The sequence below is a fragment of the Eschrichtius robustus genome, chromosome 8, assembly GCF_028021215.1.
Source record: "Eschrichtius robustus isolate mEscRob2 chromosome 8, mEscRob2.pri, whole genome shotgun sequence".
Lineage (NCBI taxonomy): Eukaryota > Metazoa > Chordata > Mammalia > Artiodactyla > Eschrichtiidae > Eschrichtius > Eschrichtius robustus.
In genome coordinates this window covers 95,201,525-95,222,463 of record NC_090831.1, presented here as the reverse complement: position 1 = coordinate 95,222,463, position 20,939 = coordinate 95,201,525, and the positions used below count along the sequence as shown (strand labels likewise).

The window sequence follows — 20,939 nt, the reverse complement described above, 5'->3', positions numbered from 1 at the left end:
GGGCAAGATCACGGAGCTGTAACTATGGGACAGGGGTCACTGCACAAGATCACCTTATATGGAGGAATGGAGTTGTTAAAAATCACTGCCTGGCAGGAAGGGGGCCTAGGAGCACAGTGGGAATTAGTACCTTGACCTCTCTCTCCTCCCACCTTCTGATTTCCCTTTAGTGCTTGCCATCAGCCAAAGCCAATTAGAAATCAGAAAGCAAGGGATCCTGGCACAATGCAGGCAGAGACAGAGAACAGATCTGCAGGGACCTACGGAGAATGACCAGCAAACAGTCTTATGAAGAACATCTAACTCTTGACTCCTCATCCATCTGGGGAAAAAAAAAAGACTCATTGATAAGTAGGAACAGGACAGTGAAATATTGTGAGTTGATTGACTCTGGGGTCAATGTGTATAATAAGAAATAAGTAGCACATATAAGTATCTTCAGATAAGTAGCTATGATTTTCAGTCTCCCTTGGGGCCCATGCCAGGATATCCGCTGAAGGTAGGAAAGATGGGAAACAAGGAACAAGGCAGGTAAGAATTCAGATCCCAACTTCCTCACTCCAGTTTCAATCAGAGACGTTGTAGCTGAATCTCTTTATTATATTAAGTTATAGATAAGATTGCTTAAAAAAAATAATACCTTTCTAATGAAAAGACCTGGGAATAGAAATCAGGTTTCCTACATTCTGTCAGGAACTGTGTGGCTTTAGGAAGTGAACTTAAGCAGTCTGTCGCAGTTTTTTCATCTGTAAAATGGAGGTAAAAATGTATGTCTTGGATAAATCATAGGGTTGTGAAGATCAAATGAGAAAATGTGTATGGTTTCCTTTTGAAAAGTTAAACAAGCTCTACAAACGTCAGGCCCTATCACTTTTGGATACTATCTTATAAAGCTGGTCCCTGAGTATAAGCTTGCCAATCATCACATCCTCTCTTTTGGGCTATCTTTCCTCTACACGTGGAGCACTTCACTCAACTCCAACTGAAACATCACGTACAAAGAAAAGATAAGCAGTAAGAAAATCCAAATGTGTTGGCAATACCACTGCATGTTAAAAAGAAAGAACTAGATTCAGGTTGAACTCCGTTTTCGTGGTGCATAACTCCCCTTTCCATAGGTCCTATTAACTTCAAAGGGAGCTCCGTGCATGTAAATGATTATATTTATTGGATGCACCAACTCCTTCTTATCCTCTGGGCACAATTAGAAATACCATAGAAAAATGAATGTAGAGACTTGGATCCATGTTTGATATTCTATGGGAAATTTCCCATAGTTACAGATGTTAAAAATCCTGCCCAATGGTCCAGTTACAAATTTGTAGTATTTCTTCTTCTATCATCCCTAGAATTATTTTTTCTCCGATTTTAGAATATTGTTTTTTACATTAAAGGAAAAATATTCTCTTTAGGTCCAGATAAGCTAGTGATAAAATCTGGGCTTGTTGTACAACTTGGTATTGTAATACAAATTGAGACTGCAAACCCGTCTCTCTTCCAAGGAACTATTAGCACTTCCCTGAGAGTATATCATTAATACTTACAGCAATCCTGTTCCCACTTCAAGTTCACTCTGAGAACTGCTGGTTGAGACAGTGTCTAGGAACTAAATTCCTGGGTGTCCAGTTTAATATTACATTTCACTAAACCACACTGTAATTTCAGCGTTTGTTGTAAATTCAGGCCATTATCAATATTCTTGTTATCTAGTTGTAAACTCGGGTTTTTTTCCAGTTGAAATTGCCACAGTTAGTGGAAATGGATGGTAGGTTTATAGAGAACTGTACTTTTCATGATGATTTATTGTTTGTTCTTTTTAAATTTTTAAATTTTTAAATGTCTCGTGGTTCTTGGTAAAACTGTCTCTAGAACTAATTCTGACAAACAACTTAATATCTTCACCCGGTCTTATCAGTGAATATAAGGGCCTTGCAAGTGTTACAGGCATGGCTTCTCGGCTATGCTATGTATATTATACACCCAAGAGGGCAGGTCAACTCTTTAAGTTGTAAGTGACAAAAGAGGAGACTTTTTTTTTGTAAGTGACAAAAAAGGAGAAAAATGGAAGAAGCCCCTCAAAGTGAATATTTAGAACTATGATGAAAGAGAAAACAGATACTATTCAATGATGAAAACCTTCACTGGAAATGTACCCACATGTGATGGGTAGTGTGAAAGATACAAAGATTTTTTAAAATACTATTTTGTTAGCAATATGATTTACAAAAGATCATTCTAACTAGCCTTATAGAGAAACAAATAAAACCACATGCACAAAGTAATTCGGAACCACTTTGAATTATTTGTAAGAAATAAGTAAGCAAAGGCAGTTTAATTTTAGTAAATATTTATAGGGCAAAACAATCCAAAGTATATATAACAGTCAAATTTCTAGTGAAAATATGTGTAAGTAGGTTTATTTTGAAAGGAGAAGTCCTACTCCCAGTGTCATAACCAATTAAATTCTCCAGGTAATGACCCCATTTGCATAGTGAGCGGAACCCACAAGTGGGAATTTTAATGGGCACACCACCTGAGTACAGTAATTGAGAGTGACACAACTTGAACTAGTTTTGTGCTTACCCCACTGAAAATTCTACTCATATTATTTTTAATGTCAAGCTACAAGTCAAATTTCAAGATGATGGATTTGTTCTTTTTTAAGCACCGAGTTTGAATAAAAGAAATGCTTTAATTCTGTTATGCACTGCATATCTTTGCTTTAACTAATCTGTAGTTCTGATTCTCACCATTGCTTCATTTTCTTCAGTGATTTGAATTTAATTTTATTCATTAATTTGTGAATAATTAGATAAAAAAATATAATGTCCTCAGCAGCCAAATTGCTTTAGGATTGCCATTTAATGTACTTTTACCAGAATATGTATTATCGTTAAGCTGGCATAATAGTTTACTAAAATGTAATTGTATAAATATGCCCAATTATTCTTTCTGATGATCTAACAAAATCTAATATAATATGTATTCATGGGCATTTCCCTCCTTCACCTCAACACCAAGAAAACGCAGTTCCTGCAGAGCTGATCACAGGTGCCTTGTCATCTGAAGGTGTTACTTTTAAAAGATATTCTCCTTATCTTTCAGGCACTATTCATGTCCTTGAAAGAATTGTGCATTCTGATTGAGGGATCATATGACGTCCACATTAAATTATATAATAAAGGTGATCTCGAGACTCTGAGAGTCAGACACATATGATGAACTGTGCTATCTAGGTTTTGAGATGACATTTTAACACTTCTTTTGTTTCTCTCTAAGATTGCTTGAGATCCTAACTATTTGTAGGTGTTTGACACCACTCCGCCACATCTGTAATTGGCATAGCATCCAGCAGACAGGCTCTGTACATCTTTACACTGCAACCTACCAAGTTAAGAAATGTATTGGTTCAATATAAAACAGCAGGCTGTTTTTAGACATAGTTACTAGTGCACAAGCTTTAATATGGCTTGGCTTCATCCTATAATGAGATCTTTTGGTTCCCTGCTCAACGGGCTTTTATTCCTTTGCAAAAGGCTATGAACTATGTCAAGTGGATCAGCTGCTTTTGTACACCCTCTTTCTTGGCTTTGGAATGTAATTCCTTTGCTTCTACCCCTTTATGCATCAGACAGAACTTAAGAACCTTTTCAGTTTTTCAAGCTAAACTTAGAATTTGTTTGAATTTGCTTTTCACTATTTTCCTAATAATTACATTCTCCGCTGAACCTCAAACAAAGACCTGCCTGAAAGTGAACACTTAATTGCAGAGCTATACTTTGTCTTTAACACATATAGCTATACTCGATGTTGGTAATATGTCCAGACATGGTTATCTGAAGTGATTTCTTCATGATCACCTCACAAATAAATTCAAGATTCTCTTTTAGCAAGGGCTGAGGTGAGGGATCAAGGGCATACATAATGGACCAACAACAGAATTGGAACTAGTGGCCGCTGTTCAGTTGGAAGGCAGGGAACTACTCAGGTTGACATTTGGCAGCTTAGGGGCTATAGTTGTTGCCCTAGTGGAAGACGTCACACGGTTGTCCCAGTTTGATAAAGAATGAGGTGGTGCAGATTTCTACTTGCCTAGATAGAGATCCTGCTTTCCAGGTGAGGCTCAGATGTGGCTTTGCTTAGAATCCTTTTCACGTACAGATTGCTGGTTGACTTTATTAAAATTTGATCATTCGGATGATACTGATTCATAGTCCTTTAAAGTAGAGGGAGCAGCCATTGTTCCCTGGGAATTTTGCAGTGTGAAAATACATGGTGGATTTAGTCACCAATGACAGTTTTTGCAAAAACCACCCTCTACATTAGGGCTGCATCATAACGGTATCCCCTCTCTACAACCCCTCCCATTTTAACCAGAATCTCTAAAAGTAATCTGAAATGAGCAAGTAAATATCAGTAGCCTCACTGTTGGAACTAACAGTTTTCTCACGGGAAGTGCCAAACTTCTTCCCTAGGATGAAACATCCTGAGGGTTTTTTGACTCCCTTGAGGGGCTTAGAGAAAATAGTCACTATAAATGTACTGGTTATAGGGAACATGGAGATGAAGGGTTAAAAAGACTGCCTTGTAGTACCTAATCCTCGATTTTAAAATATAGTGTAGAATAAACCCTATCCCTGTATTAACTGCTGTTTAAAACAAAAATGGTATGCTTTCCTATATTAGTATTAAAATAAGAGAAAAATGGATATTATAGTATCTGATGAAATTTTATCTTGCCTGTCAGATTAGATGTAATAAACCTACAGGCCTACAAGTCACAAGTAATTGGCAAGGTCATAAAGGTCTTGAGTAATTTGAAAAATAATCTTATTAATAAATAAACTTATTCATTAGGTGGTTGGGTAAATCTAGGCATTTAAACTGGAATTCAAGAAGGCAAGCCACAGAGACTCTGGACTCAAGTCTTATTTATGTTAGGCAGTGAGTTTGACGTTTATAACATTAGAATCTAGGGCACTGATAGAGTTTGTATGGATAAAGAATGAAAAGTTATTACATAAGGTTGCCTTGGTTACTCCTTGAACTGTTCAGAGAAGCACTGACTGCTTCAGGTGAGGAAAATGGATATAGTCGATATACTATAAGAACACAAAAATAAAATTATTATATTCCTAAGTAAAATGTCTTCTCCTAAATAAAGTGATTTGGGGGGTTAAATACTAACAGTAAAACATTTCCTGTTACTTAAAATTTGTGACACTAAAGACCCTAGTTGAAAGTACTTCTGATGATTTACTCTTGGGTGAAATTCATTAAAGTTAATACCCAATTTCACAGCTACTTTGTGTTTAATTTCAGTACACATATTAAAAAAAAACCTACCACAGTTTTTATAAGTTGGGAGATAATTCCAAAGCAAATGAGTAAAAGCAATTTACTAAAAAAAAATGTACAAAACATGCATTTTGCTCTATTGTGAATTTTTAAAAGAAAACTATGTTTTGAAATCATTTGTCAACTATGATTTGCAGTATAAACTGATCTGAATCTTTCATAGTTCATTTATGAGCATGAGTCATGTGAGTTACAAAATGAGACTAGGAAATCTTTAGAGAGGGATGTAAGGAGAAAAGAAAAGCTTAAGGTTTTAAATTATAGTTGAATTCGTTTAAATACCAATGTATCAATTAGATTGAAAATAGGCTAAAGAACAATAGAGAAGTCATTTTTTAAATTTCAAAATAATATATTTGGGATAATACAGATCCAGTTTAAAAATATTTAAGATTAGGTTTCCACATTTAAAAAGAGACCAAATCTATAACTGTAAGCTAGAGCACTTAGTCATGATGGCCATGTAATTCAACAAAACATTTTACATACAGAAATTCTAAAATACATATTGAAACTATTTTCACATTTGCCTACTTTTGTTTTTTTCATTTATTTTTTAAAAATCATACATGGTACTTTATGGAATGACTGCAGAATAGACAATAGAGCAAAAGTACTATGAATATAAATATGAGAATAAAATTCTGCTATCAACTAATGCTCTCTGTTACAGAGAAACATTATTTTAAAAGTGCTAATATCATCATCGCAAATAGTAGCAGAATACACTTAAACATTAGTCAAACCATTTGGCTGAAAATTTTTGCAGGACAAAAAGTATAATATTTTAATGATTCCAGGCCATTAGGAGGTTTTATATGTCAATATAAAGTTGATACTCTCACATCCTAATATATATGCATAAGTTAACTTTGGGTATATGTAAATACTCAGACTCTGGTTACTATGAAATAGTAGAAAGATGTTCTTATATTTCATTTGTTACATCAAAGACGCTCTTTAGACAAGGAACCGAAAGACAGCTGTTTACTAGAACTCTATTTAAACCGGACAATTTAACAGTGTGTGTGTGTGTATGTGTGTATGTGTGTGTGTGTAAACAGTACTGAAAGGGGGATTCAAGAGTCTGCTAACTTTTTTTCCTTTTTTAAGCCTTTTAAGTAATGATATAAGTAGAAACTAAGTTTCATCTCAAAGGAAAAACCCTCGGTCTCATACCCATGCTTTAGGTTTAAAATCTTTCTTAAAAGCCTAAATTTGCTAAAAGGCTCCCTAAAAGTATGCATTTGTTTTCACTATCAATTTGATATTCAACTGGAAGAATCAAAAATAACTATTCATCCAAAGGTATACTTTCAAAATTTCTACAAGGAATTACATTAAATCAAACCAAACTACAATTTGGGGACATCAAACTTAGTAGGAGAGCCGGTAGTATGAAAATTTACTCTCCCTTTCATCTGCATCACACAAAGTCTCTATGTATTAGTAACTTTGTAACTTACTAAGTCACTAACACTTAGTAAGTCTTGTATCTGACTCATTTCTTTATACTTAAGGATATTTATAACCTGCCATAATGGTTTAATTTAATATAAAGTTGCAGTACTGAAATTCGGTCATAGTAGTGGATGTCAAGATTCCCACTGAATTGGAAGGAATGCTTTGCTTTTAAGATTAACTGTGTTTATAAATATTGGGGCGGGGGGGGGGGGGTTCGGTTTGTTTCTTAACAACCCCCTCGCAAAAGACTTAGAGCTCTCAAAAAGAAAAGCTTTTGAATAAATCAAAATCAGAATGCTGAGATTTTAATATTAAAAAATCTCCTAATTTAAGTACAACTTTTCAAAAGTATTCCACGTTCTTTAAAAAATATAGCTATTTTAATAAAGCATTGTTTTTAATCAAAACTTTATCATAACACCTAAATTATGTAAAAAATGCATATTATTAGTTAATTTTATAGTTTAAAAAAAGAAAATACCTACTTAAGGCGTTTTTCTTCTAAATGCTCAAGGGCACACACAGCTTGGGCTAGTCACCTAAAACTTGGTCCTAAATCTAATTCATTCAAACAGCAGATGAATCACTCATCCTAAGAGGCCTCCTTCAAATGCCACATTCTCCTTGAAGCCTTCTGAATATTCCAGTAGACATTAGCTTTCCTTTCTGTGTATTCCTATAGCCTTTTGAGTTTCTCTCTCTCATAATCTTCACTTCAATATGCCTTGTGGGCTGGTTTATTCTTTACAGGTCTCTTTCCTCTTCTAAACTTTCCTATGCTCCTCTGGATTGGAGCTGAATGACATCCATCTCTGTGTTGCAGCAGGAGATTACACACAGTAGGCACTCAGTGTTTGCTGAGCGAGTGGAGAACACAGCATGGAGATGAACACTGGGTCCCCAACAACTGTGTGGGTTTGTTTCCCAAAGTTTAAAGAATACTTACTTTTAACCATTAATAAACATCACAAATAAATTGTCTGATTTAAATAACCACTGAGAAATAATACATTTGGAGCAAGGGGCTCCTAAGAATGGTTAAAAGAAATAGAAATAAGTATAAAAAGGAGGAGACATTTTGTCTTTTTCTTTTTCTTTCTCCCTCCCTCTCTCCCTCCCTCCCTTCCTTTCTTTCTGTTTTGTCAAAATGTCCCTCAGTCATTGTAACCTATTAAGAAGTCTAAAAGTAGTTAAAATTTCACATATTAAACCATGTAGATTTGGTTAGAGGAAAAAAAAAGGCTCTCAGAGATTTCCTAAAATAATGAGTTAACAGTGCAAATACTGGATTGTTTGATGAGAATCTTACCATGTGCTTTCCTTTCCCCTTAAAAGAAAAATTTTAAAACACTCTCCAGTTTTAATGCAAACAGAAGATAAATATTTACGAAGGAAAACAAATTCCACAGCATTCCATACAGATTTCCAAACAGTCTGATGATTCACAACAGGCATCCATGATGCCACAATCCATGTCACAAGGGCAGTTACAGTCATCTCCCATTTCATCTCCGCAGCAACAGCAGCAGGCTTCTGAGGTGCAGATGCCACACGAAGCTTGTCCCAGGACAATATTGCAGAGGGTCAGGAATTCACAGAACAGGCAGGCCAGGATACAGTGGACACAGCAATCTTCATTTTCAGTTGGGAGGAGGCCACATAGTCAGAAAAAGGAGGAACACAAAATATATAAATCATCAATATACTGAATAATAAGAATTGATGAAAATAATTAAGTAATCCAGAACCTAATGACATGCAGTCCTAGTAGTCTTTTGTGGGCTGGAAGCATAAAAAGAAACAAGTTAAATTCTAGATGAGCAATCTTTAGAAGTAGATACTGGATCTGGAAAAAAAAAAAAAAAAAAAAAAAGATTGTACTTGTGTATATGTGTGTGTGCATGTGGGTTAGAGTATTACTCACACACTGTGCACTGGTCCTTGGTCCTGGGTTCCACTTTTCTATGTGTCTCATCCATCTTCCCTATCTACTGCTCTCTGCTAAATGACTCCAAGACGCTATAGTCCTTCAGAAAATAGAAATTGCTTTTCCACTTCCTGTGTGGCAAAGTACTTTACATTTCTATTATTTCCTGAGACATCTCTAGTGATGCCTCTCTAAACAATAAATTTCATGAACAGATAAAAAAGTGAGAAATCAAATGGATTACAATCTAATAAATTTAGTACACCATGTTCTAAACTTCTTTCCTGTAGAATTTTGGGGCAAGTAAAAGGAGCAACTGAAGAAAATTTCTATTTCTGGAGGACTTTAACACATGCAATAAAATAACTTAAGACCAATGTTATAAGACATTTGTCTAGTTTCAGAAATATTTGTGAATTTTTAGCAGGGTTATTTCTGGGTTTGTATTTGTGTTCCTTTCCTTCTTTTTCTTTTTTTTTTTTTTAAATTTCGTACAATGCAAGCTTTAGTGAGGGGATTCTGCTTCCAACAACAGCAACGGTACAGAACAATCCCTACCCGCATCCCACTGTCACATGACTTGTGTGTTTCTGTATTTGGCTTTACCGACAGAGTGCCTTTGATGGAGTTTCATCAAATTGTGTATTCCATCATAAACTCCCCAACTCCTTGAGCATTCCCCTGTTTCTCTGTAGTCTCTAACTTTGTAGAGAGTCTGTAACTTTGTAAAAGGGGGAAATGTGGGAAATACATACTCTACATGCCAGATGGCAAAAAGGGGAGAGAGTCAGAAAACACTCAAAAAGGAAAACTCCAGAGTTGGCTGTAGAATTAAAGTCTAGGAGTTCTCTGGTGGCCTAGTGGTTAGGATTCCTGGCTTTCATTGCCATGGTCCGGGTTCAATCCCTGGTCAGGGAACTGAGATCCCGTAAGCCACGCAGTGTGGAAAAAAAAAAAAAAAAAAAACACCAATGTTTCCTCCCAGTCTTCTCAGTGCCAAGCCCACTCGCATGTAAAATTGTCTATGGAGCAATTGGAAAAAGATCACAGAACTGTAAGTCTGTGAGTTTCTCTCCATCTTCCCCTAATGTGTTTAGTAGTACAGTAGTCCTCCTTTATTACTGGGGGATACATTCCAAGACCCCCAGTGGATGCATGAAATCACGGATAATACTGAGCTCTATATATACTATTTTTTCCCATGCATACACACCAATGATGAAGTTTAACTTATAAATTAGGCAAAGAGATTAACAATAATAACTGCTAGTAAAAGAGAACAATTATAACAATATTCTGTAATAAAATTTATGTGAATGTAGTCTCTCTTGAAATATCTTGTACAAATTTAATGCTTTTTCTATCTTAACTACAAACTTATTAGGTACTGTGGCCATAATTTTTACAGTTTGAGGTACGACAGCAGAATTATCACAAATTTCTTTCTCCTTCTTCACAATTTCATGGATAGAGGAGTCATTTTTACCATAGACTTTAGCAACCTCAGCATATAATTTTTTTTCTTTCCTTCCTGAGAACTTTCACCTTTTCACTTAAAGAAGTACTTTACAGCATCTCTTTGGCATATCTGAGTTGCCAGCATCACTACTCTTGTGCTTTGGAGCCATTATTATGTAAAATAAAAGTTACTTGAACACAAGCACTGCAATATTGCGACAGTCGGTCTGATAACCAAGAGGGCTGCTAAGTGATGGTCAGGCGAAACATGCTGGACAAAGGGATAATTCATGTTTCGCGTGGGAAGGAGTGGGAAGGCATGAGATTTCATCATGCTACTCAGGGCGACTTGCAATTTAAAACTTATGAATTGTTTATTTCTAAAGTCTTCCATTTAATACTTTGGTATTGCAGTTGACTGTGGGTAAATGAAACCATGGAAAGCAAAACCACAGATAAGTGGGGATTACTATATCCAATCATATTAGGAGAACAGTAAAATCAACTTCATGGATCCAAGTCCACAGCCTTGGAAAGTTCTTTGTTTCTAGAGAGTCTATTGTTTCCCTCTTTCTACATTCTTTCTATAAATTTTTTTTTTTTTTTTTTCCCGAAACTCTGGGGGTGGCGTCCAGAAGTCTGTATTTTACAATCTTTTTTTTTTTTTTTTTTAATTTATTTATTTATTTATTTATTTATGGCTATGTTGGGTCTTCGTTTCTGCGCGAGGGCTTTCTCCAGTTGCGGCGAGCGGGGGCCACTCTTCATCGCCGTGCGCGGGCCTCTCACTGTCGCGGCCTCTCTTGTTGCGGAGCACAGGCTCCAGACGCGCAGGCTCAGTAGTTGTGGCTCACGGGCCCAGTCGCTCCGCGGCATGTGGGATCTTCCCAGACCAGGGCTCGAACCCGTGTCCCCTGCATTGGCAGGCAGACTCTCAACCACTGCGCCACCAGGGAAGCCCTTTTTCTATAAATTTTTATCCTAATGTCTTATATGTATCTGTTCAGTAGAGTTTTTCCAGGATTACGTTATCATCGTGATTTGTAAAATATCTGAAATGTTATAAAGAGCTAGCTTTATTATTATTACTCCTATTAAGAAACTAGTGTTTAACTGGCAAACAACCCAGTTCTATTCAATATGCCTTCAAACAAATATCCATATTAACTAATTCTAAGAACACTTCTAACCTTAGCTTTGTATTCCACTGTGGAATGCTTCTATTTCAAGACTAAGAGGAGGAATCCACAAAAACTCACTTGATACTGAAAAACATTAAGTATAGTTATTGAGTATTAGATTCTTTATGTATTAATCACAAAATATACATTGAACTGTATGTAGTGAATCTATCAATCTTAAAGGGGAAAGAATGGCCTTCCCACCCAGCCTTAGAAATAGAGGGTAATGATACCTTTGAAGCCTCCTTTGGTCCCTTCCTAAATCATCTTCCTCTTCCCTTGCTTTTCATTGTACTTTATACAACAGTGAATGTGTAAATATCCCTACATAATCTATCAGAAAGGAAATGATACCATATAAATTCCCATAAGTAGCATTTTTCCTCAATATTATGTGTTTCAGATTTACCCTTCTTGATTCATGTAGCTAAAGTTCACTTGTTTTCTAGATGTACAGTATTCCATTGATTTAATACACTGTAATTTATTTATTCATCCTACTTAGGAATATTTTGGTCATTTCCAGTGTTTTGCTATTCCAAACATTAATGCTTGAAACAGTTTTGTGCAGGTCTCCTAGAGTACACATGCCAAATAACTAGCAGTAGAATTGTTGGGCCACAGGATATGCATATGTTTAATCAAGTTAGGTAATACCACATTTGCTTTCAAAGTGATTGCTCCAAAATGTATTCCCACCACCCAAATATGAGAATGCTCATTGTTCCGCATCTTCACCAATCTATGAAACTGTCATATTTTCATATATGCCAATTCATTGAGTGTGAAATGGCATCTCATGGTGGTTTTACTTTGCATTTACTTGTTTACTAATAAGTTTGAACATCTTATCATGTTGTTGGCCATTCATGTTTCATCTTCTTTGAAACAGGTGTTCATGTATTCCCCTCACTTTTCTATTGAACTGCCTTTTTCTCTTATTGATTTGTAGAAGTTCTTGATATAGTCAAGACATCAGTCCTTTGTCAAATATCATTGTCCTCTCTCAGTATATGGCTTTTTGTAGTTAAAAGAAATAAGATACAGATGAGTTAACGTTTAGACCTTGAGAGTTTGAACTGATGAAGAGAAATTCAAATCAAATCTTGTTTTTAGCTGAAGATATAACATGGGATAACATGGCTGAGGAAGTAAAGTGGCGGATAGCCAAGTTTGGCAAATGAGTCAGTGAAAAGGAAAGGGGGCATTAACAAGATTCAGTAGTAGAATGAAATAAGTTTTAGCGTTTGATTCAAAACAAGGGAGTCCAGCCATTCCGATATACAGAAAGGGAGGGGAAAACAATAAGTAATCAGAAGGGAGGGACTGAATGTAACATGTGAAATCAGCTGCCCTCAGGATGAAGAGGAATGGGAGTGACATTTCCCACTAAACAACTCATTGGTGCTCATAGAACATATTCATTTGAGAATCAAAGTCCCTTCCATATCTTAGACAATAATGATGGTTGTTATACAAAAATCAGAAGCCCTAAGCCAAGAATAGAATCTCTCCAAACTCCTACTTTTAGCCAAGAAGATCTGCAAAGTAATTTAAGTCTGTTAAACTTTCTATTTTTAGTAAACAAGGAACATGAAAAAATAAATTCTTAGTGCAAATACATCGAACACTCGTTTTCTAGACTGTCTTCAACAACATAGTGTAATTTCTTTTTTTTTGAATTTTATTTTATTTATTTTTTATACAGCAAGTTCTTATTATCTATTTTATACATATTAGGGTATGTATGTCAATCTCAATCTGCCAATTCATCCCACCCCCCACCCCACCCCCATCCCCCCGCTTTCCCCCCTTGGTGTCCATACGTTTGTCCTCTACATCTGTGTCTCTATCTCTGCCTTGCAAACCGGTTCATCTGTACCATTTTTCTAGATTCCACATGTATGCATTAATATACAATATTTGTTTTTCTCTTTCTCACTTACTTCACTCTGTATGACAGTCTCTAGGTCCATCCACGTCTCTACAAATGACCCAACTTCATTCCTTTTTATGGCTGAGTGATATTCCATTGTATATATGTACCACATCTTCTTTATCCATTCACCTGTTGATGGGCATTTAGGTTGCTTCCATGACCTGGCTATTGTAAATAGTGCTGCAATGAACATTGGGGTACATGTGTCTTTTTGAATTATGGTTTTCTCTGGGTATATGCCCAGTAGTGGGATTGCTGGGTCATATAGTGTAATTTGTGTAATAGATACAAGTGGTGGTTTTACAGAGAATAAGAAGCCTGGCATTAATGAAGAAAAAAGCATTTATTAATTAAGAAATGTGTTATCTTAGGAGAAGAGATATTTTCATCACCCTTTCACTTTTTTTAACTATTTAAGAAACTTTGTAATTCTGTTAAATTCTGTTTTAAGCTCTTTACAAATATTAATTCATTTGATTCAAATAACATCCCTAAGAAGCAGTAATGGTATTATCCCCATTTTATCACAGACAGATTACAGAAAACTTAGGAAATCTTCTCAAAGTCACAGAGTCAGGAAGTAGTAGAGGCAGGGTCAGAACCCACACAATCTGCCTCTGTAATCCATGGTCTAATCCAGCATGCTATGCTGCCAATACAGGGGTGGGTCACTTCTAACACTTAGTTCATCTTCCTGGGGGGAAGAAGATCAGTTATAAATCCAGCTGATTTCTGCTGATTTGTCTTGCTGATCTGTTTTCAGCCTCGATTCACATTTCCTTTCTAAAGATGATTCTGAATTTTAGTTTTAATGAAGACTTGATAGTAAATGTTATCCTTCAACAAGTTAAGAGCAAAGTTGATGAGCTGGAGAACTCATAAACTTCCAGTTACATTGTTGAAACAGACATAAGATGGTAGGCAGCCAAGAGAGAGATGATGTGTCAATCAAAAGAAATCTAAATTTAAAACTTAAAAATTAAGGTTCATATTTATATGAACAGGAGCATTGTAGAGATTACATAGGGACCCTACTGGTAAAATATACGGTTATGACAGAGTTCTCAAAAGAAGAAGCTCTTTATGTAAATATTAAAACTTACAAAAATAGTCATCCTCTTAAAACATAGGTCCTACATAATTTACTAGACAAGCACTTTGGGCTGCTCTGAAAAATCAAATCTATGAATAGGGCACGTAAAGAAGCCACAAACCAAAATTCATTTTAGAGATTCAAGTGATATTAAGCGAGGTGCATTTACAGAAACATCTACCAGAAACACATTCATTTTCTGTACTTTATAAGTAGAAAAATACTTAACACATGACAACAAAAAAAGAAACCAAACAATGAATCCCTAAATTCTATCAACTCAATTTAATAATCTGGTTTGTATTCCTTTCCAAAAGCATTTTTCTTTTCAGTTGTGTTCTAGAAAGAGTAGTTTGATTGTGACTTGGGGTAACGAAAAGGTTAAAATAAACTAAGAAGAAATAGCTGTTACAGTTTCTGTCACTACCACCCCTCCCACCCCCCAGGGGGATGGAGAATCATAAAAGGCATTATGTTGTTGGTTTTATTTGAAGCAAAGAGAGGATCATAAGAATTAACAAACTAAGAAGACCTAAGTGGAGAAACAAACTTTAAAAGAGACGAGTCCTCTGCATCCATGTAGTTCACTGTCAGAAATAATTGTTTTTCCTGCTGTTCTTGTGGTTTTTCGTTTTTATGGTTTTATTCGGTCATATTTGCAGTTTTTTGCCAAAAGTGTTTAACCTTTGAGAAGCCAACTAGGTTCTGGGAAGAATGCCTGTTCCAAACTAGGCCCAAAAGAATTGCACAATTCAGTGTATTACTGAGAGGAGAACTCAGCACAAGACTGACAGCTACTGTAAATTTAGGAAAACAAAGAAACATACCAGCAGCCAAGGAGCTAAAAAGAAAGCATAAAAGGAAATCTTTAGCACAACATTTGACTCTTAAAAAAACTGTTATGAATTACTTGCAGACACAAACCCAAACAAAATCTCTGAGTCCTCTGAAAGGTCATCAATGTTAAATCCATGCAGCTGGCATATCTGGCAAGTGTCTAGCTTCCCAACAACCTGAAGGTAACAACTGAAACTTACTTTTAAACAGCATCTTCGATGACTGGTGAAAATATCTGTGACTGATCTGAGGGCCTTTGTTCTCTTGAAATGAGATTGAAGACTTATTTTTATAAGCATAAAACGAATTTAATAATAAAATTATCCCAAATTGTTTTACCCAATCATAGGTGGCCCAAAATACTAGGCAAATGTGAGGAAAGCAGTTATAGTGAAAGGAACCCTAAGAACCATCAGAAAACTCTTTGCACAGGAAACTCAGCTGTATTCTAAATAAGTCTATTTTTTTTAGTTTCCTTCTTTTAAGATGTGGTATGACAGGTGCTTTGAATTTCTTGGAACAAAGATACTGTACAGCAGAATACAGGGAAGGGCAAAGAACAGTGAATTCTGAGAATAACCCACAACCCTTTTTTAAGTGAAGGTAGATTTGTTTGTGTCTTATCTTGACTGATCTCTAATAACATTTCCTATGACTGAAAATGCTTGAAAATACTTTCTTAATCAGGTCCCCATCATGTAGACTATATACTAAGAAACAGGGGTTCATTATTTTTTTTCAACAGGTCAACAGTATGCCAAAGAGCAAATGCAGGTTAAAGCATGAGCAGTCAGTTATGCGTAATTAGTAATTTAGGAAATTGTATTGCGATCAAACCTGACTCTAGCTTTATAATCAAAGCCACAGAGAAACCACAGGTGTCCCCATGTCTTTAGCTGCTAAGTCTCACATCCGCCCTGGGAGGGCACAGGGGGACTCACCATGCAGAGCAAGAGGCATTCCTCTTCCCAGATATTGCTTTGCTGCAACTGTTTCTCAATACAAAATCAAAAAGCAGGCTAAAAGTGGGTTTTGGTCATCCTGAATCGCAGCCAGGATCTGGCCTCTGTGAAAAGCCAGCTGTGAGGGACGAGACACAGACATCTCCAGGGAGTTCTACTCCTCAAGTGATCACGGAGGCAGGAAATATTTACTAAGACGGCACGGTAGCTTAGCTCCAAGTAGCTGCATGTCTCCAAGCCAGAGGACGCACAGCATTCTGGCCTACAGCCCTAGAATGACCTGCTGCTTGCATAAATTGGCCTGAAGTACGCCTCCCACACAGAGCCCTCTGGCACACTGCTGTCCCCGCGAGGCCATGCATCTTAGCCAAAACACAGTCAACATTTTCCTAGTAGGGAAGAAAGTGAGATAGGTCAGGAGGTAAAAGAAAGAGAGGAGCTACATTTTCCACTGCAGCACAAAGAAGACCACACTTAGAGAAACTGAACAATAACCTTTACTATTATCTTTCCTCTCAATAAACTCAAAAGAACTATAGAAAAAAACAGTACCATTCTCCCACGCCCCACAAAAGGACTCCTCAATCATATACCTAACACGCGTCCAAATCCTAGAATCCATCCTCCTCCTGTGGGAAGTGCATTCATATTTTAAATTACAGTAAGTGGATAGCACAGATTTTTTTTTGATTCTCTTATTTGTTTACCCTGCTGCCTGATCTGTTGCTGATTCATTAACGATTCCAAACTCTCAAGAGAGATTTGATCCAGTAATTGTTGGTCATGACTTAACTATAGCACTGATTCAAGTATTCCTTTCCGAAGAGTCACACTTTATAAAGTCTAGGAAGATAACATATATATCAGGTCGCCTGTTGTTTCCCAGGAGCTTAACACAGAAATCTGCCAGGGAGTAAACACTCAGTTAGTAGAGGTGTTTATTTAAAACACTTAAAATGCAAAGTTAGTATGTGGACAGAGAGGCAGGGAAAGAAAAGTGAAAAAATAGCAATGGTGCAAATATTATGCATATGAGTTTACTGAATCTCTACAGTACTTTAAGATCACACATTTGATAGCTGGTAATAACAGTACTGTCCTCATAGGGTTAAGGTAAGGATTAAAAGAGACAATGTATATAAAGTACTCAGTAAAGAATTCATGTACATACTTATTAATATTACTGTGATAGCAACAAAGATAATGGCAAAATATTTATCCTAGAGAGGGTACAACTCTCTACCTTTTGATGTTTCATTCGCTCTGATTACCACACCAAAATAGGGCCATTCTATTTTAACCTAAGGAGGTTTATAAAAGGCTGTTCATAGTTCAAATACTTAAAAAGAGAGAATCAAGAAGGTAGTTCTAAGAGACAGAATCTGCCGAAGAGTGGAGCAGAAATCTGCCCAGAAAGATTTAGTCAATCTTATGTTTGGCTATGACAGAAGATTTAAAAATAATAAGCGTTTTCCATATTTAAACTATTATCCATTTATTTTCTCAGGAAGCTAGAAAGCAAAAACAGAGGAAAACCATACTTGAACCTACTCAATGGTAATTTTATTAAGTTGGCCAGTTGAAATATCTCTAATCCAAAAAGTTTAATTAATAGGAAGGTTGAATATAACTTTTGGATAACAAAATCTACTTTAGATCTTAAAAGCATTTTCCTAGAAAGAGTCACTGTATAAACAGTCTGCTAAAGTTGGTCACAATATCATCTATGGTTAGGACAAAAAATAAGTAAATCCTCTAGGTTTAAGGAAAATATATATTTGTATAAAAATGATGTAAGAAATCTCTCCCAAAAGCTTAACTTACTATTTTCCTGTTTTTACTTTTGCAACTGTGTTTATTTAACAATTCACCTTTCAATTTCACTTCTGATTCGTGCTTGTTTAAATATTGTGCAAGGTATATTATGAGAAAAATCAGCCTTTTTTTTTTTTTAAAGCCATGTAGTACCGCAGTTGGGTGATCATGTAAAAGGTGATGATGGTGATGATAGTAAAATAATACCTTTGCCATATGGGATGCTATTTATTCACTTTTACTGAGGTATAGTTGACATACAACATATTGGTTTCAGGTGTACAATGTAATGATTCCATATATGTATATAATGCAAAATGGTCACCACAATGTCTCAGTAACATCCGTCACTGTACCTAGTTACAACTTTTTTTTTTCTTGTGATGAAAACTTTAAAGATCTAATGTCTGTCAGAGAAACTTTCAAATACGTAATACAGTATTACTAACTATAGTCAATCCATATGACTTATTTATTCTGGAAATTTGTAGCTTTTGACCCCCTGCAACCATTTTGCCCACCCCCATCCCTAGCCTCTGGCCACCAGCAACCTGGTCCTTGTATCTATAGCTCCTAGCTGTTGTTGTTTGTAAGATGCCACATATAAGATCATAATGATATTTGTCTTTGTCTGATTTATTTCACTTAGCATAATGCTCTGAAGGTCCATCCATGTTGTCGCAAGTGGCAAGATTTCCTTCTTTTTAATGGCTGAATAATATTTCATGGTATAATATACACCACATTTTCTTTAACCATTCATTGATCGATGGACACTTAGATTGTTTCCACATCTTGGCTATTGTAAATAACGCTGCAATGAACACTGGGTTGCATATGCCTTTTCGACTTAGTGTTTTTATTTCCTTCAGATAATACCCAGAAGTGGAATTGCTGGATCACATGGTAGTTCTTTTTTTTTTTTTTTTAATATTACTTATCTTTTTTTTTTTAATTTATTTATTTTTGGCTGCCTTGGGTCCTCATTGCTGTGCACGGGCTTTCTCTAGTTGCGATGAGCAGGTGCTACTCTTCATTGCCGTGCGTGGGCTTCTCAGGGCTTCCCATTGCAGTGGCTTCTCTTGTTGTGGAGCACGGGCTCTAGGTGCGTGGGCTTCAGTAGTTGTGGCACGTGGGCTCAGTAGTTGTGGCGCACGGGCTTAGATGCTCCGCAGCATGTGGGATCTTCCCAGATCAGGGCTCAAACCCATGTCCCCTGCATTGGCAGATGGATTCTTAACCACTGCACCACCAGGGAAGCCCACACATGGTAGTTCTATTTTAATTTTTTAAGAAACCTCCATACTGTTTTCCATAGTGACTACCAATTTACATTCCCATCAACAGTGCACAAGTTTTCCCTTTTCTCCACGATCTCACCAACACTTCTTATTTTTTCTTTGTTTTGGCTGCGTTGGGTCTTCATTGCTGCGCGTGGGCTTTTCTCTAGTTGCGGAGAGCGGGGGCTACTCTTCATTGCGGTGCGCGGGCTTCTCATTGTGGTGGCTTCTCTTGCTGTGGAGCACAGGCTCTACATGCATGGGCTTCAGTAGTTGTGGCTTGTGGGCTTAGTTGCTCTGCGGCATGTGGGATCCTCCTGGACCAGGGATCAAACCCATGTCCCCTGCATTGGCAGGCAGACTCCCAAACACTGAGCCACCAGGGAAGTCCCAACACTTCTTATTTCTTGTCTTTTTGAAAACAGCCATTCTAACAGGTGTGAGGTGATATCTCATTGTGGTTTTTTTCATCAGATTGTTTGTTCCTTTGCTATTGAGCTATATGAGTTCTTTATATATTTTGGATATTAATCCCAATTTGCATATACTTTCTCCCATTTAGTAGGCTGCCTTTTCATTTTGTTGATGGTTTCCTTTGCTTCGAATAAGCTTTTTAGTCTGAAGTAGTCTCACTTGTTTATTTTTGCTTTAAAGGCAATGCCTTTGATTTTTGGATCAAATCTAAAAAATCATCACCAAGACCTATATCAAGGATCTTACTACCTATGTTTTCTGCTAGGAGTTTTATAGTTTCAGGTCTTACATTCAAGTCTTCAATCTATATTAATTTTTGTGTATGGTGTAAGATAGTGGTCCAGTCTCATTCTTTTGAATGTGGCTATCCAGTTTTCCCAGCATCATTTATAAAGTGTCTGTCCTTTCCCCACTGTATATTCTTGGCTCCTTTGTCATAAATTGACCAATGTCTGTGGGCTTATTTCTGAGCTCTCTATTCTGTTCCATTGGTCAATGTGTCTGTTTGTTATGCCAATACCATACTGCTTTGATTACTATAGTTTTGTAATATAGTCAAAAGCAGAGCACGTAATTTCTGACGTTTTGTTCCTTTCTCAAGATTGCTTTGACTATTCTGGATCTTTTGTAGTTCCATACAAATTTTAGGGTTGTTTGTTCTATTTCTGTGAAAAATGCCATTGGAATTTTGATAGGGATTGCATTGAATCTGTATATTGCTTTCGAGAGTATGGACATTTTAATAATATTAATTCTTCCAATCCATGAGCACAAGTATCATCCCATTTATTTATTTTCTTCAATTTCTTTCAACAATGTCTTAGAGTGTTCAGTGTAGAGGTCTTTCATCTCCTTGGTTAAATTTATTCCTGGGTATTTTATTCATTTTGATGTAGTTATAAATGGGATTATTTTCTTAAGTTTGATAGTTTATTATTAGTGTATTGAAATGGAACAGATTTTTTTATACTAATATTGGATACGGCAACTTTACTGACTTCATTGATTAGATCTAACAGTTTTTGGAAGTGTCTTTACACGGTTTTCTACAAGATCATGTCATCTGCAAACAGAGACAGTTTTACTTCTTCTTTTAAAATTGGATGTCTACTTCTTTTTCTTGCCTAATTGCTCTGTCTAGGGCTTCCAGT

At 36.3% G+C, this 20,939-nt stretch overlaps 1 protein-coding gene across 3 annotated transcripts in view; it reads right to left on the bottom strand.

Moving 5' to 3' along the window:
- Positions 1-5,721: 5,721 nt before the first annotated feature.
- The window catches only part of MDFIC (MyoD family inhibitor domain containing), a 101,378-nt gene continuing 86,160 nt past the window's right edge, over positions 5,722-20,939 (bottom strand). For all 3 annotated transcript variants that reach the window (XM_068549335.1, XM_068549336.1, XM_068549337.1), the window contains exon 5: positions 5,722-8,454. In XM_068549335.1, the coding sequence (XP_068405436.1) occupies positions 8,207-8,454 (248 nt within the window). In that variant the 3' untranslated portion in view covers positions 5,722-8,206. The remainder of the gene's footprint in view (positions 8,455-20,939) is intronic.